Source organism: Maylandia zebra, linkage group LG11, assembly GCF_041146795.1.
Source record: "Maylandia zebra isolate NMK-2024a linkage group LG11, Mzebra_GT3a, whole genome shotgun sequence".
NCBI lineage: Eukaryota > Metazoa > Chordata > Actinopteri > Cichliformes > Cichlidae > Maylandia > Maylandia zebra.
In genome coordinates, this window is record NC_135177.1 from 17,260,769 (window position 1) to 17,277,941 (window position 17,173).

The window sequence follows — 17,173 nt, forward strand, 5'->3', positions numbered from 1 at the left end:
AAAGCCTCTGCTTCCCACAGGCCAATCTGTGATGAACCTACAGCTAGCCTGGTCTTCAGTCAGTCTCTCTCACTTTCTCACTCCATCCATTTCTCATTTCTCTCCAACTCTGCATATTTTCTGTGTGTTTCCTGGAATGACTGACGAAGCTAAACCACACTGCTATTACGTTCATGAAAGCTAGCTAGGCAGATGCCTCACATTGTCTTTTAATTCATGTGACACCATATTATTCAAGCTAAGTGAGTGCTAATTGAGCTAAATGCAAATTCTCTGTATGTGTGTGTGTGTGTGTATGGGAGGGGGGGGGGGGGGGGGTGTAGGACAATGAAGGCTCTCCTGGTCGTTACTGTTGATTTGTCAGGTTCAGCCCCTGGGATAGAGATCAGATGGGAGGGCTGGAGAACAGAACAGGAGAAAAAAAAAAGGGGTCAGCATGACTCTAAGAGAGAAGGTTGGTAACAAACCGGACCCCGATGTTAAACCTGTGAACTGAGGTCGGGTCAGTCAATGAGCAGCTGTCTCGACGCGAGATCAAAACGTGTGAAAGTGTCTTGGTAGCCGCAGAGGAAACAGAAGCACACTTCATCTCTGGAGTTAAACAGAATATTTCGGGGGCCCGAGCGGAAGAAAGGAAGAACATGAATAATACAGAGACAAGTGAAATATGCGTATGAATACAATGTGAATCTATCGGAATCAACAGAGATGCCTGGCAGCAGGCAGTCGAATGTTGGTATTGTGTGACTTTTCAGAGAGATCTTGTGGCTGATGCTCGTGTGTGTGTGTGTGTGTGTGTGTGTGTGTGTGTGCGCGCGCCCAAGCGTACACTTTCGTGTATTTAAACCTCTCGCACTCTACCCAGGTGATGTCTCTATTTTTTGTCAGTTTGAACGTTCTCTTGGTGAAACTGTGTGAGGTAGCCGTCTCTCTTTTGTGTGCTCGCTGCTCTGTGCTTTCAGTTTTTCTTTTTTTTTTTCCTCTTTTTTTTCCGTTCATGTTACTTTTCCAGGCTGTTTCCCCACAGTTGCCCCATGCAGGTTCAAGTGACATCCACTTCTCCTTATATACCTCCTCCCCCTCCCCTCTCTCCTCCTCTTCCTCCTTTCCTCACCTGCCTGCAGAGAGGTCTCAAGTTTCTATCTGGTTTGGTACATTAACATCTCTTTCCTGTTTCAGCTCTTTTTTCCCCTTTAAAGCACAGAACCTTTCCCCTTCCCTCTCTCTCTGACTTCTAATAACTAAACTCTTGGCCTCTCTACCTCAGCCTCCCCCGGCCTCGCACCCTTTTTGCTCTATTTTGACTTCTCACTGTCCCCATGGTGGAGTTTGTGTGTTCTTGGTGTACTCTATGATTTTGTTTGTGTGTTCTGTGCTTGTTGTTTTTGTCATTGTCGTGTTGTATTGTTGTGTCGTGTCCCCCTCCCTCCCCTCCGACTCCTTCCTGTCTACTCTGACCCTCCAAACCCGAGACCTTTGGTGATGGCGTCGCCCTCCCAGCCATCCTTCCTCTCCTCCTTCGCCCTCCCCCTTACCCTTCGTGCATCCTCTCACATCCATCTTCCTCTCCTCTGTCTGTGTCTGTCCATTGTGTGATGTGATCCCAGAAGACACGGACTCACCAAGTTGGACGAACTCAGGTCTGTCCCTTCTTCTTCTGCACCTTCCTTCTTTTCTGTCTCAGCTCCCTCTTCTCCTTCCTCTGCTGTGATTCTCTCTGTACGTCTTCCTGGCTTGCCCTCCCCCTCCTCAAACCCGCCTCCCCTCATCTCAGTCGTCTTTTATTTTCCCGTTTGGCTTGACTCCAATTTCTTGCGGCGTTGCTCTCTTCGTTGTTGTGTAGATGATGCTTCTGGCTTCCATACCATTTCTGCTGCTTTATTTTTTCTGCACACAGACTGTGTGGGCTTGTCATTCACTAAAGCATGATCACGATCACACCAGTGTGGTTTCTTTGCAGCACGTGAGACACTGTCATTTTCTACCAAGATAAAAAAAAAAAAACAACTTACTGTGAGCATATGACAGCAGATTTATTCTTTTGATTACTCTCTTTGTAGACATAGATTTGCTACTTTTTCCCTAAATTGATTTCTTTTTGGCCTATTTCAAGTGAAATTTGATGATTCGTGTGGTTTTGAATGACTTAGAGTTCCTAAACGCTGCTAATGCAAAAATTTTACTCACTTTAGTGAGTATGGTTTTCATGATCTTGTTCCACAGATTTGCTTTGAAATGAAACAATGATTGCCGCACACATTCATGCACAGTCACCGAGTCACTTAAAATGTGGTCTCTTTGCAGTCCAAAACAAGAGGTACAATTTGTTAAGCAGCTAGCCTCTGAGGTCCTGGTCGTTCAGCTTTTTATGTCTAGACCACACGAGGTTAAATGTTTTTATGATAAGCTAAGCTAACTGCCTCGTTTCTCCAGCTTCAAGCATGAAAAAGCCATCAGTCTTCTAGGATCTAACACAATTTATTGTGATGAACTGTCCAATCTTGTCTGTCCAATAAAAATTGGATAAACAGAGCATTGTCATTGCCAACACATAACATACAGACGATTTGTCATGTCCCGAGGCGTCTCATAGTAACGAAAGGTACCCTTCCGCGTCCTTATGAGATGCTCCGGATTCTCAATTGAACCCAATAGAATGCCACTCGCGGCGGTAACACACGCTCCAGCCGTGTTACACCCTAACCATAACCATAACCTTAACACTATCAGATAGTGTTTTCCAAAGTGATTCATGATCAGAACGTAAAACACATTTACATGTATAGATTCATTCCAAACGGCTCTCGTGCCTCCAAACGCGTAACACACTGGCGATTTGTCACATGTGTTTCTATGTTACAAGTTGGGATGAGAACGTGTTGGTATAAAAGAACATGAACTCAAAGTTGTTCAATTTTAACCTCATATTTATCACGACCACTGAAACGAAGCGATCACAAAAAACGACTTTCTGACTGCACTGGAATTTCAAAAGCAGCTCAGTTACAATCATTTAACAAAGTTAAATTAAATACTATTAGTTAACAAAATACTCCGGGAGAGATGCGAAATCACATGTAGTTTACTAACTGCGTGATGCGTCAACTCCTTTCGCTTCACTCATGCAGTCATTCATTTGCTCTGAGCTTGTATTCCTTTATTTTACTCTTTTTCTTTGCTTTTTCGTTTCTCTTTGTGTGCGAGTGTGTACATGAAGGCATGTGAGCATGGCGCCTGTACGTGTGCATTCATCTTCACTCTGTCACTGCGGTCATATGACACAAAAGTAGAGACAAAGAGTAAGCAGGAAAATGGAAATGCAGGAAAAAGCAGGAAAGTCACCATGTGGTGAACATTTTTGCAGAAAAGAAACGGTTACTGTAGAAACTGTTTGTAGCTTATTTTGTCATTTTTAGGTTTGTAAAATGTACACAGTTCCTATTCTTATTGGTATTTGTACTTCAACAGAGGCCTGTGCATGGTTGCGAATGTAAGAATCACATTTGCAGAGCTTAAACTGAAATTGGGAGGTGATAAGATGGGTAAACCGGATGATTTTATGCAATTATAAAAGGACTAAAATGCCTGTCAGTTTTAATCGAGAGGGCTGCTTCGGCCAATTAATGTGATCGTTTAGGGATTTCAATTTGTTGTTTAATCATTTCCTTTCATCTAGAGTTTTTTTTAAAAATGCATCACTAGTATTGTTACATTTAGTGCTGTAGTAGTACTGGAGTAATTTGGCTTAGCATTCAAATGTGTTTTACTGAGGTCAGATAAAAATATTTGAATATTAGTGACTGACTAAAAAGCAGCATTTTTTGTGGGACTTATTGATTTCAAAAATTAGTTTATTATTCTATGCAGCATATGTTTACGGGTTTGTGTTTGTTAAAAACAGCCAACCATTCAGCTTTTCCCATTAGATCTGTCCCGTCATAGCTCATGGCTCATAGCTCAACAGAAGCCTCTCTCACCATAACAGTATGCCCCTCCATGAGGCTCTCCTCACAGTCCACCAGCTCCCAGCTGACTCGCATCTGTCTCTGTGCTCAGGTATGGACATGGAGGAGAGGACCAGACAGATGAAACTAAAGATGAACAAGTACAAGCAGGGAGCTGGTTCTGACTCAAGACTGGAGCAGGACTACCACAAGGTAAAGAAAACACGCCCAGGTCTGCTTAATTTATGCTTCAACACTCCAGAAAACGATGTTCCTACACAAACACTGTTCACAAAGTTCCAAAATGCATGCTCACTGATGTTTGCATCATGCACAGATATGGTCACAAAACATATCAAAACAAAGTGCAGCTGGTAAAGACTCAAAGGCTGGAAAACACAGAGCTGGATACAGCTGTTCTTCTAATCAGCTCATCTGAGTCACAGATATATATTATACACGTCTTTATTCAAAGCTTTGACTTTAAAAAGCGACATGCATCCACAGCGCCACAGGATACATTTTATTAATCCTTCCCAACAGTTTCTCAGCAGTGTCCATTGTTAACCCAGAAAAAGTAAATGGAACGATAAGATATCTCAAAATCATTGCACACAAATCTAAAACGACAACAATCTAAAGCCACCTAGAGTTATCTCTATGTGGGAAACTACATTTTTCTCCTTGTCATTTAGGCCAAATACTTCAATACATCACTTTGCAATTTCAAGGAATTGTGTGTAAAGTCCACTGTTTACTACTCTGTTCTGGAGAAGTCCTGAACATGTTTAGAGAGCTCGGCCAGAGCCTGCTGTCTCACTGCGGTCTGGTCTGAGACCTAGCAGATGAAGCCCCTCTGTCTGCTTTCCTTTTAAGACAATGCTATGAAAACTATGGCATTTGGAGTCTATAAAAAGCTGCTGAAATTATTCCCCAGTCCTTGTATGTTGAGCAATATCTTCCCATTGACAAAAACAATGCTAATAAAGGCAGTTACTGTAACACTCCGTCCAGATTTAGTTACAGTAAACAGCCAACCAAAACATAACAAGATATTATATACACATCCACGTTCACAAATGTGCTTGGACTAAGTCTGTGCCAAGATCATCCCAGCCCAGTTCAGCTTCCAGGAAAGCCTGTGTATAAAGTTAGTTGAGTAGAATCCGACTTTGTGAGCCAGTTGACTGTCACTGGATTAAACAGTATATGGTAACTGTCTTCCTGCCACTTATGGTTAAGTACTCATGCAAAACTTTGTATGTCTAAATCAGAATATTATTCATTAATTTTTTTAGTAAAATGTACATGAAGTATTAAGAGTACAATTACAGGAGATCACAAGTCTTCAAAAATGGAAAACAAACACATTACCTGATTGAAATTTGGCCGATCGCCTGTTTAAGATCATCTTCTTGTGCCACTTTTGACTGTTTTAAGCGTGGGTGCAGTTTTTAGATCGCACTCTACAAGTCCTCATGCTTGTATGTCTGCGATGCATTCTGGATCTCATCCAGTTAATCAGAAGGATGATACCTCAAGTTGTTTTTAATTTTTGGAAAGTTCACAGTCTCTGTGGGACAAGTTCTCAGAGCACAACCCTGATTTTGCTCCACCCAGTCTTCCACTGAAAAGTGCTCGTTTTTAGTTAGACATTCAGCTTCTTCCCCAGTGACAATCATACCCTAAAAAATTAGCAGTAAAATTGCACATCACAAGCATTAAGAAGCAGGCATACAGGGAATGACTTTTGCCAACTTGTTTTGCATGCTGAAGTAAGTTATAAACCATCTTATTACTTAATCCCCGTAACCCTGCTTTGTATGAGAGCCTTAGCCTGTATATAAACAATTGACAAGACATGACAAGAATCTTTGTTTTATGAAGTCCCGTTTTAAAGCCTGGGGAATAGCGTTTTAGTTGTTGCCATCTGGGTGTTTCAGAGCCAGGAGTGACCATATTTGGATGACTCTTTGGAGTCCTAAGTTGTCAGCTAATGCTAACAAGCTTGGTTAGGAAGGTACATCACACAGACATAAACACCTGTTATGAACAATTCTATGTAACACACAAAAAAGCCTTCCAGTAATACTAGCCAATCAGCAAAACTGGATTACATATTTCATGGATAGGCTGTTGGCAAGCCATATTGCACCTACAACCAATTGTTATCACACAAATCTGTCACACTGCTAGGCATAGCTTTAAACTGGGTAGTTGTTGAAAAAGAAAAGAGCGTGCAAAAAGGAAACCAACGGCGCAGAGCGAGGTTCCCAGGTGTGCTGTGATGCAATCAAGAACAATTGGACTTTCTAATATTTCCAATGTTTGCTAGCTTAACTTAAGTGCCTGCAAATATCTTTCAAAACAATGTCCAAAAAATTTAGTTTATTGAACAGTTGCTGATGAATGTTCCATCTTTGGTCTCTGGCAGCAACACTGTATGGACTGTGATTGATCAACAGCTTCTTGTAAACTTTATCACAAGTGTAATCACAAATGTGCGCATTATTTCTTTGTCTGCATTGTTAATCGAACACAGTAATGCAAGAGCAGGCAGAGCTTGACATATTCAAGTTAGAAACTCATAGAAAATAAACATGTTAATCCACGTTACACACGTGTGCTGCACTTTTTCTCTCGTAGTTTGTTGGGAGGAGCTAAAATGGCTCTTTTGATGTTGAAGATTGTCGACGCCCGGCCTGGACCAATGTTAGGTTTATTTCTGCTGTGAAACTGGGCATTTTAACATAGGAGCTTGCTTGTGTGACATCTTCAAAGGGGCCATTGAAGAATCTGCAGTTTTGTCACTTTTGCAACAGTTTTATTTTTTGGCCCTAGTTCCCAATTCAAAAATCTAGTTTCCAGAATTCATTTTACTTGTTACTCTAAAACACGCATCATGTTTGTTTATAAAGAGTGTGAGTAAGTGTGCAAATATTAGACAAGATCTTGCACAAAAAGCACTGACTGGGAGAATGAGAACTATAGTAATGTCAGGGTTCCTGGGTCGGTGACCCAGTGTTTTCAGTTCACATTCACTGTTTATCTACTGCCTGTTCCACTTCCTGTTTTATTGTCTTAGCCTTGGTCTGTGTGTATTATGTTCAGTCCTCTTCCCATTATCATTAGTTCATTATGTTCAGCTGTGTACTCACCGGTCCCTTATTATCATCATTATCACCAGTCTGTGTATTTAAGCCCTCTGTTCTACCCATTCAGTGTCGGGTCATTGATGATGTACGTCTGATGTCTATGTCGTCTGTATGTTCAGTCAGTCAGTCCTTTGGCCATTCATTCATTCATTCATTCATTCATTCATTCATTCATTCAGTCAGCCAGCCAGCCAGCCATCTCCTCCCTCTGTACTGTTTGCTCGCTCCTTCGGCAATAAACATCCACCTTCACCTACCTGCCTGTGAGTCCAGCGTTTGGGTCCTCCCTCTCTCATCCACGACACTACCGGTGACAAGTAACAAATGCTTTAGGTGCTCAGTTAGATTAGAAAAGCACAATTTAAGTAGCAGTCCATTTACCATCTAATATATCCATGCTAGATAGATCCAAAGCATAAATTAGCTCAAATGTAAAAAGTCAATTAAAATCAACAAGACAAGCCTGTGAAAACCTGCAACACACACACAAACAATGGATGCTGATCAGAAGCTGAATGAAACGAAGACATGCTTTCGTGTGCCATTCCAGCCTTTTGTACACAAAAATGAAAGTCAAGCTGAAATTGTGGATGTCATTTATAACTTTTCCTAGTCTCTGAACCTGGCAAGACCAAATCTCAAACCATGAACCCCTGCGGTATTTAACTGCAAGCCCAATGTTTTCCCACTACATAATTAAAATACTGACCTTTAAAGTCGCTCACCTAATATGCCTAACGTAAAAATAGTGTGCATATTTCTTCTTTTTTATTTACATTCAACAGCTTATTTCTGAAATACTGCTTGTCTTGATCAAATAGTTTTCCCTTACAAGGCAAAGACGTAGAAGTCATTTTAGAAATCTCTACCCTTTGGTAACTTGTTGAAGTTTTCATTGGGACTATTTTAGCAACAACATTTTGTACTTGTTAAAATTGTTGAGTGCTCAAAAAACCCCAAACTTGTGATATCTGATGTCACCATACTTTATGTCTTATTCTTTGCCCTCTTTGCAGCGTTCAGGCAGAGATCCACGGGGCTCCGACAACTTGTCAGCCAAGTCGTCGGACAGTGATGTAAGCGACGTGTCCGCTGTGTCGAGAACCAGTAGTGCCTCTCGGTTCAGCAGCACGAGCTACATGTCTGTCCAGTCAGAAAGGCCGCAAGGAAACCGCAAGATCCGGTAGGCTGATGCAAACTTTGTGTCGCTCTTTAAATTACCATCAAGCTGGAATGGACAAACCCCGCCCCCCTCAGCGGTGAAACCCATATTCATTACCATGTCCAGACGTTTTCAAATTTGAAACTGTTTGCACATGGTTACCCGAGGAGAAAATGCCCCTCCTGTAGCGCTGCGTGTCATTTTCTCCCTGTGATGAGTTCAAGTTTGGCTCCATTTTAGAGAATCTGGAGCCAAGTGGTTGAACTCTGTTCCTTCACGCTGTGGGGGAAGTTTGTCCATATCTGGCAGTAGTCACTGAAACATTAAACATATTTCTACTCTTTGGGTGTCGTCTCATATCAAAGCAAAAACAAACTCCTCTGCATGGTGCTTTGCTTTAAGTCTACGTTAGTTCTTCTGTGATTTAGAATCAGTCTGCTTTTGATCATGGCTGCGTTGCATCTCTGTGTTCGTCTCTCTTTTGTTGTTGACATTGTTCACGCTTTGTTTGTTTTTTTCTGTTTTTTCTGTTTCTTTTGGCTTTGCATGTGCTGCTCTTTGTGCCTCTGTTTCCATCTTCAGCCAGTTGCGATCGAGGAGCCATTCTCGGGAGGGGGATGAGCAGTTAGGAGAAGTGAGGGAGGAAGAGGAGGCAGGAGAAAAAGGCAGAGGGGCTAGTAAAGAAGGAAGGGTGCAGAGAGGGGGGAAGGAGTGGGAGGGAAAGGTAGACGCAGGCGAAGAGCATCAGAAGGATTTGATGGAGAAAGAAGAGGACTTGCACCAAAGGAGTATCTCAGAGACTGACCTCAGGTAACACATGTGTAGCAGCTTCAAACTGTAGACTAACAATGATGAAGAAAACTACTAACAGTAGTATAGATCCCGCTGTAGATCCCAGTGGACGACTGTCTTTTGCACATTTATATGAGGACGTGCAAGACAGAGTGTGGTGACTACCCTCCTCTCTTTACCTTGATGATGGTGTAACTGTGGCTCTGTTGACCTTTAACAATACTAAGGTAGAGTAGCATTAATATTTTACACTGCTTAAAAAAGATAAAGGAACACTTTTTAATCAGAGCATCAAGTCAGTTCAACTTGTGGGTTGGTGTTAAACTTTTTCTATGATGGTATTGAAATCATCAACAGGTGCATTAGAGGTGCATAACCTCAAAAACAGGAATGGTTTTCCAGGTAAAGACCAATGATGTTTTTCCCTCATCTTTTCTGACTGTTTTTTCAATAGTTTTGCATTTGGCAAGGGTCAGTGTCACTACTGGTAGCATGAGGTGGTACCTGGACCCTACAGAGCTTGCACAGATAGTCCAACTCCCCTAGGATGGCACATCAATGTGTGACATAGCCAGAAGGATTTTTGTGTCTCCCAGCACAGTCTCAAGAGCATGGAGGAGATTCCAGGAGACAGCCACTTACTCTAAGAGAGCTGGACAGGGCCGTAGAAGGTCCTTATCCCATCAGCAGGACTGGTATCTGCTCTTTTGTGCACGTAGGAACAGGATGTGTGCTGCCAGACCTACAAAATGACTTCCAGGAGACCGCTGGTGTGAACGTCTCTGACCAAACAATCAAAAACAGACATGATGAGGGTGACCTGAGGGCCCGACGTCCTCAAGTGGCCTCTGTGCTCACTGTTCAGCACTGGAGCCTGATTGGCATTTGCCATAGAATACCAGAATCAGCAGCTCCACCTCTGGTGCCCTGTGCTTTTCAGAGATGAGAGCAGGTTCATTCTGAGCCCATGTGACAGACGTGGAAGGGTAACATCGTTCAGCATGACCAATTTGGTGGTGGGTCCTTGATGGTCTGAGGAGGCATAATCCATGGAGGGACCCACAGGCCTCACACACCCTGACGGCCGTTAGGTATCAGGATGCAATTCTTGGACACATTGTCAGAACTTATACTGGTGCAGTGGGTCCTCCTGGTGCACAACAATGCCCGGCCTCATGTAATTAGAGTAAGCACACTGTTCATGGAGGATGAAGAAATTGATACTACTGACTGGCCTCCATGCTCAACTGACCTACATCCAACAGAGCACCTCTGGGACATTATGTTTTACTCAGTCCAAGCTGCCAAGTTGCACCTTAGATTGTCGACGAGCTGAGTAATACTCTGGTCCAGATTTTGGGGGAGATCTCCCAGGACAGCAGTGGTCATCTCAATAAGTGCACGCTCCAGTGTTGTGAGTCATGCACACATCCCATTGGGATCGAATGTATTTTTAAAGTGTTCCTTTTAACGTTTTTGAGCAGTGTATAATTGCAGTGACATGAAAACAGTTGGTGTCCATGCAGTCTGTTCACACATCAGATAATCTGAACTCTACAGTTACTATCTAAAGAATAACCTTTATCCTGAATTTATAGTACTGCACTTAATCAGAGCTTGCTTTTACCATATGCCTGCAATGCTCTGACACCACGAGGAAAACTGAGCTCTTCATGTTTCATGCTTTTAAACAACAGTTACTTTTATCGACATGCAGGAAGTAGAGAAGACCTTCGAACCAATGAAAAAGAGCAATGAAAACAAGAAAAACTGCATGTTTACTATGGAAAAATACTATTAGGATTATTAGTGTGCTAGATACAATCACAGCCTGTTGCCTTATGTTTCACATAGGTATCAGCCTTTTGCTGATCAATATTTATGAGACATTTATGAGAAAGTGAGCACCAGGTTATGGCACAAATTTAATGCAGTACTGTAAATCCAGCATTACCACAAGGTGTACTGCAAGACCCTCGTAAACATCAATTTTTGATTTGCTAAGAGGTTCAACAAAGTGCCTCCCTGTATTAAACGTATAACTGTACATACAAGTGATGATGATAATAATAATAATAATAATAGTCACATTCACACAAAGTGTGCATAGAGATGTACAGTAAATATAAAGTCGAAGACTTATTTAAATCAGAGGTTAGGTGAACTGTTGATATTTTACTACACATCATAAAAGCTGTTGTTTTTCTGAGTGGACCTTCATGTCTAAATGTTTAGTGAGCCTTGGCTTCTTGTCTTGGCATATTAGAAGCTTGGCTTCTAACATGTTAAGACTATATTTAACATGACACTATTTCCTGGTAAACCACAAGAGACTGTGGTTTCATTTTTGCACTGTGCTGGACTAGCAGGTCTGAAAATTGTGTCAAGAGCAAATTCAAGAGCAAAATTTATTTGGAAGGCCAACAGAAAGAAGCTTAGCTTGCACTCCTGATAAGATGTCTTTACCATCAAATCACATTCACAGCAGGATCCAAGCAAGCGCTTCTCACCAATATTAGTTCTGCCCCTCGGTCTTAACAGAAAACACATTAAGATAAAAGCTACACCCTCTCACGCGTGATTAACTCTACACTAGTGTGCACCGTCTGATTGAGAAGGTGCACTCTGCACATGCGCGTAGGAGGCTAAATGCACATGCAGAAACAGGAGCAGATCCACTGAAGTGTAAGTAAATTGTACTTACACAGTGGATCGTGGATTATACAGTGCAAACAGAAGATTAGGAAGTCCTAACGCTTTGCCCACTCATCCATCGGTTTGCTCTGAAGTTGCTGTGTATATCGCTTTATTGTATGTGCTGTGATGTGTTGGGATGCTGCATCAGTATTTTATCAGTCCGTGTTCTTCACTTGCTCCCCTGCAGTCATGTTTTGCACGTGCAACTTGTCGACTCAGACCTCCTCCTTGTCTCCAGCTACTCCTCGATATTTCCCTGTTTTTATGTGTCACATCACAAACCTCATACTGATGACCACGGGGTAATCACTTTCAGTGAATTCACCGGAAACGTACAAATGAGATTTGAAAAAAGCCGACTTGAGCACACGCGTCCCAGAGATTTGATTTAAGCTACAATGCTGCAGTTGCAACGTGTTTCATCTTGACTGAAAGTGAGCTCATTTGGTCCTACTTTAAAAAATGCTGGCAACTCTCATCTGTGTGATCAACCCTTGTTCCTTCATGACAGCTACAGTATAAACTGATATTCCACCTAGTTGTGAGTAATGCAATATTCTGCTTTTTGAGAGATAAAAAATCAAACACTCCGCGTCGTTTTGTTCATTCAGGTTTGCTCACTGAGTCATGATTTTTGCAGCTGCACACAATAGAAAAAACAAAATTGCTGCATGCTAATAATCTTAGGATCTGTGAGATAGAGCATGTATGAGATAGAACATTTAGCATATCTGTTATTCATGCCACTGCATAGTCAATTGTGCCACTGGGCATTGAAGCCACAAATCTCAGAACTTGAACCGTAATCAAGCAGAGAATATCTATAGGTAAAAAAGCTTTTCTATGAGAGCCTCCAGATTTGAAGTCAGAATACTGAAAACAGTCAATCACATGTATCGAGATGATTTGAGGAGTCAGCAAGTGACACGCGATGTGCTTCAAGTTACAAAAGATGCATTCGCTGCTCTCCTTATCTGTGTGTGTGAAAGTAGTAAAGCAGTGTGATTTAGCAGAAACATGGCCACCAGCTACATCTATTTATGAGTCATCTCCTATGTATTGAGGTCACAGTGTAAATACACATCTGCTACACATTAAACAGGCTTGGCATACGAGCATCATGATAGCCGTGTGTGTTTTTAGTCCTTTGAAGACAGAAGCGAAAATCTCTGCTCTGAATGAGACTGTCGTATCCAAGTTACAGCTTAAGATAAATATGAGATCCAGACTTTAATGAATCACTTCCATTCTGCTCACTGCAACCTCTGCAAAAAAAAAACACAAAAGAAATTTGACAGGCATGAACGCATGCTAATGCTCTGATTTGGGGCACGGTTGCCATGGTACCTGCACTTTTCCATACATCATTTATGATTCACCTTTAATAACAGCTGCTCCTTCCTTGTTGTTAGTGAGACTAAATAAATAAAATGTATATTTCACCCCAAAGTTGCTTAATATCTATTGACTCATTTCCTTTTAGAAGACTTTATTTAAATGTTTACCATCGGTTTCTAAAAATGATCAATACATGATACAGTATGGAGATTGGCCTATTAAAGACAGCTTTGTGTAGCAAAACCTGTCTACATTTTTGCAACACCAAAGATTTCGAAGGTATTTTGGGGTTGGGTTATGCTTTGGGAACATGTTGGCCTAGATGAAAATGCATGGTGAGCAATCTGCATGATGAGGAGCTCTGTGTTCTTTGAGCTGAGGTTGAAAATCAGAAATCCCTGGAGAGACCCAGTTTTCCAAGTAGGCATATTTACACAGCAACCCTGGATTGAGTGCCAAGACCTGTTCAGAGAGTGGCGAAACTGTAATGAGAGGAGGTGCGAGAGATTTTATGCACTTGTTTTTATTGAGGACAATCAAAGTAAGGTGTCCTTTTACACCAGTTTATGAGAGTATGAAGAATCGTGAGACTATGATTTACTTTAGAACAGTGTGTCCATTAAGAGCAGATGTTTGTGCATTTTGACAAAAAAACAAACAAACGAAAAATAAAAGCGCCGTCAATTCAGTTAGAGCCAAATGTTTATTCAATCCAGTTGCAAGTTCACCCTTTAGGGAACAAACCATCATAGACCCTTAGTGGTTTGGGTATAATTCATCTGTTCCGATAATGGGTAGAATGTGTCCACGTACCGGCAGTGTTCATCACTTTAGATTAAATATTATTATTGGCCATCCTCCTAGAGAAGGATTAAAGTTTGCCTTTGATATAAACGTGGTGACAGGCACTGTGTGTTCTATTAGACAAGTAGGGAATTAGACGAGACATTTATTCCATCAGAAGAATACATTTCATCTCATTTCCTATTTTGTGTCGCTAAATATTTTACAGAACATAAATTTCTAATTGAAAGCTCTGCGCTCATGCATTTTAACCTCAGCTGGCAATCATTGTTAGAGGCCACGATCCCCCCTGACCTCGCTGCTGTGCTGATGTAATGAAAGAAGCGGCGCGATCGCCGTGTGAGGAGCAGATGAAATGAGATGGTGAAAGAGCATATTTTAGAATGTCACCTGTAGCACACGGGCCCGTGGTGCCGGCCGAGCGCTTGGAGTCGTCTTCAAAGCCTCTGGGCTGCAATAACCGATCAAAGGCGCTAATCTCCCAATAAGCATTCAATATTTATGTGTTGAAGCACAGGCTGATACTTAACAGAAGCCACTGGTGCTAGAACTGGTATAAACAAAAGGTTTGCTACTGCTGGCTGGGGTACGAGGTGCTCTTTAACAGCACACCTGATTTATTTCACCAACAGCAGCTGAAAAACAAAATATGAAGTGCAGACCGCCAAAACAGGATACGCATGTGCCAGTGTATACTATCCACGCCAGCATAGCAAGGAGTGACATGAGCAGCCATTACTACGTGCTCACACATTCATGACGGTTCCATATGTTGTTTATGAGCTAACTGCATGAGAATGTGCGTGAGACAGACGAAGGCCTGGTCGACTGCTGATGTTTAGGCACGGCTGATTGTCTAAACTAAAAGCACCACTGTGTTCATACGCAGGATAATGAGATGTCGCAACCATATCAGACATAAACTCCAGCGTTTATCAAATACAGCAGAGTGTCTGATATATGTGAAATTTGGAGTACGATTGAATTAATTGATGGAATCAGCCGTCAAAATGTATTAAACCTTCCCGTTTTACCCAGCACATCTTTCTATGAGTGGTCTTTGCAACACAGTTACATGATGGAGGTCAGACACTTAAATTAATGAGGGTGCTACACGTAACTTATCCCATTAAGAATTCAGAGCCTATGATACAGAATGTAATTTGTCTCTTAAAGATAATTTTACTGGCAGGGCTAAAATAGGACCCTCATTTGAACACTGGCCTATTTCCTTTCAAACTGCAGGAGCTGGAGAATAATGCTGATGACAGGCAACTTTTCTGTGTGCAGCTTTGAGCGCTTGATCACAACTCTTACCTACTTGTGGATGTCCGTGAACTTTTCATTTAATAAATTAATACTTTGATTATTAAATTAATACTCAGAATAATACCAGAGTCTTAGTTGATTAGTGTCTTTAGACATCTTAAATCAAAAAACGAAATAACCTAACAGATAAAATGCAGAGTATTAACTCTATGTTACTCCCGATTTCCCAAACGGCTTCAAAACTTTTACAAACCCATTTACAGAGCTGGAGAGTAGGCTATGGTTGGTCTTTCACTGCATGAAAAGGCTTTAGAATATACACTACATCAGTGTTAACCTCATCTATACTGTAAGTCATGAACTCCTGTACCTGAACTCTGTCCTTTTCTCCTTTTCACCCCACACCTTGTCATCTACTATCCCTCTCCTCTCCTCTTCCATCCTCTCCTTCTGTTTCCTCCTCCATCATCTCTCCATTCACATCCCCCTCCACTGGCTTCCTCTCTCCCCTTCTCTGCCCTGTCCTCTCTTCTCTGTCTTCACCTGTCCCCTTCCCTCCCCCCCATCTATGGTGGTGGCTGACAGTGACTTTGCATCCAAAATGAAAAACAGGCAGATGGGCTCATCGGGTGGGATGAACATGACCAAGAGCACAAGCATCAGTGGCGACATGTGTAACCTGGAGAAGACGGACGGCAGTCAGTCGGACACGGCGGTTGGCACGGTAGGCACTGACGACAAGAAGAGGCGCTCCAGCATTGGTGCCAAAATGCAGGCCATGGTTGGCATGTCGCGCAAGAGCCGGAGTACCTCTCAACTCAGCCAAACAGGTAGGGCATCCAGTCACACAGCCAGCGTGCTCCCAGTGTTCAGTGTTGCATCTGTCCCGTGGCCTCTCGTTGTCTCTGTGTTGACTTTGCTTCGTCTCGCTCTGTTCTTGATACCAAGTACTAATTCTTCTATTTCCAGTTTCCCCTCAGATTTCTTTTTTTTTTTTAGTGCAAGGGCTTTGAGCTGAAGAAAATACTGTTAACAATGTTTTCTCTTTTCTCTAGGTAACAGTGAATTCAACTCCTCTCTCCCCTTTTTGCTTACCTCCCTTTATTCTTTTCTTTGATATTTTACTCAGTTTGAGTTGTCCTTTCCGAGCCCAAAGCTGCTCATTTGTTGTGCTTATGATGTGCAAATTTGTGTTTTCATGTTTTCATTCTGGGAAACTGGATTTGATCCTTCCAAACACAACTAAAACACAATTTTCAATATTTGTCACATTTTTTTCGTTTGATGCTCTTTTGACTGTGATTTTTTTTTTTACTATTGCCATCTGCAGTTGTATTTGTTTCCGGGTGCACGTGAGAACATGTGAGACCACGTGCACGTGCGAGATATGAACAAGAAAGGGTGTGTTGTAGCTGAAAGTAGTAATGTGTATTTTTCTGCTGTGGAAAAGGGGCTTTCGCTATTCTACACTTAGCAAGGTGTTCTGTTTTTTGGGTTTGGTTTTTTTTCCATCTTGCTTTCTTTTCAAAATTGCTCATTACCTGGTGCCACACAGTGTGAAAAAACAGCCTAGCAGGTGGTGTGCAGCGAAGTTTGTGGATGACAGATTGGAGTCTGGTCTTTTCATGCGAAGGTCAGGCAATTCGTCCACTCCCCCTGCGAGGCTGTGACCGTATCTATTCATCTCGCCTATTCAACCTTAAGGTGGCCAGTAATCACTTCTGTCCATTAGCGCTTTCTCCAATACCACAGCAGGGGGGTGAATGCATGTGTATGATGAGGAGGGACGAGCGAGAAAGTGGAGAGATGGTACGCTCACGTGGCGTTGTGCTGTCCCCCACCCCTCCCTGGCTCGTGATTTAACTGGCACATGGGCTGCTGCCTTATCTCTGCGGGTTAATAACGGTACTAACTGTTAATCACATCAATATGACAATTAGCCCGTCTTTGCAGCTATTATACGATTTTTATCGTATAATAGCTAGGAGATGCAAATGTTTTTGACAATGAAG

General features: G+C 42.0%; 1 protein-coding gene across 22 annotated transcripts in view; it reads left to right on the forward strand.

Moving 5' to 3' along the window:
- The window catches only part of rims2a (regulating synaptic membrane exocytosis 2a), a 168,236-nt gene that overhangs the window by 115,325 nt on the left and 35,738 nt on the right, over positions 1 to 17,173 (forward strand). For 4 of the 22 annotated variants that reach the window (XM_076889869.1, XM_076889870.1, XM_076889872.1 and 1 more), the window contains 3 exons: positions 4,057 to 4,157; positions 8,116 to 8,282; positions 15,747 to 15,991. The exons of 7 other annotated variants lie outside the window; for them this stretch is intronic. In XM_076889869.1, the coding sequence (XP_076745984.1) occupies positions 4,057 to 4,157; positions 8,116 to 8,282; positions 15,747 to 15,991 (513 nt within the window). Of the gene's footprint in view, positions 1 to 1,607; positions 1,641 to 4,056; positions 4,158 to 8,115; positions 8,283 to 8,843; positions 9,072 to 15,746; positions 15,992 to 17,173 lie in introns of all 22 variants that reach the window. 11 more of the 22 variants (XM_076889866.1, XM_076889871.1, XM_076889862.1 and 8 more) reach the window with 5 other exon arrangements.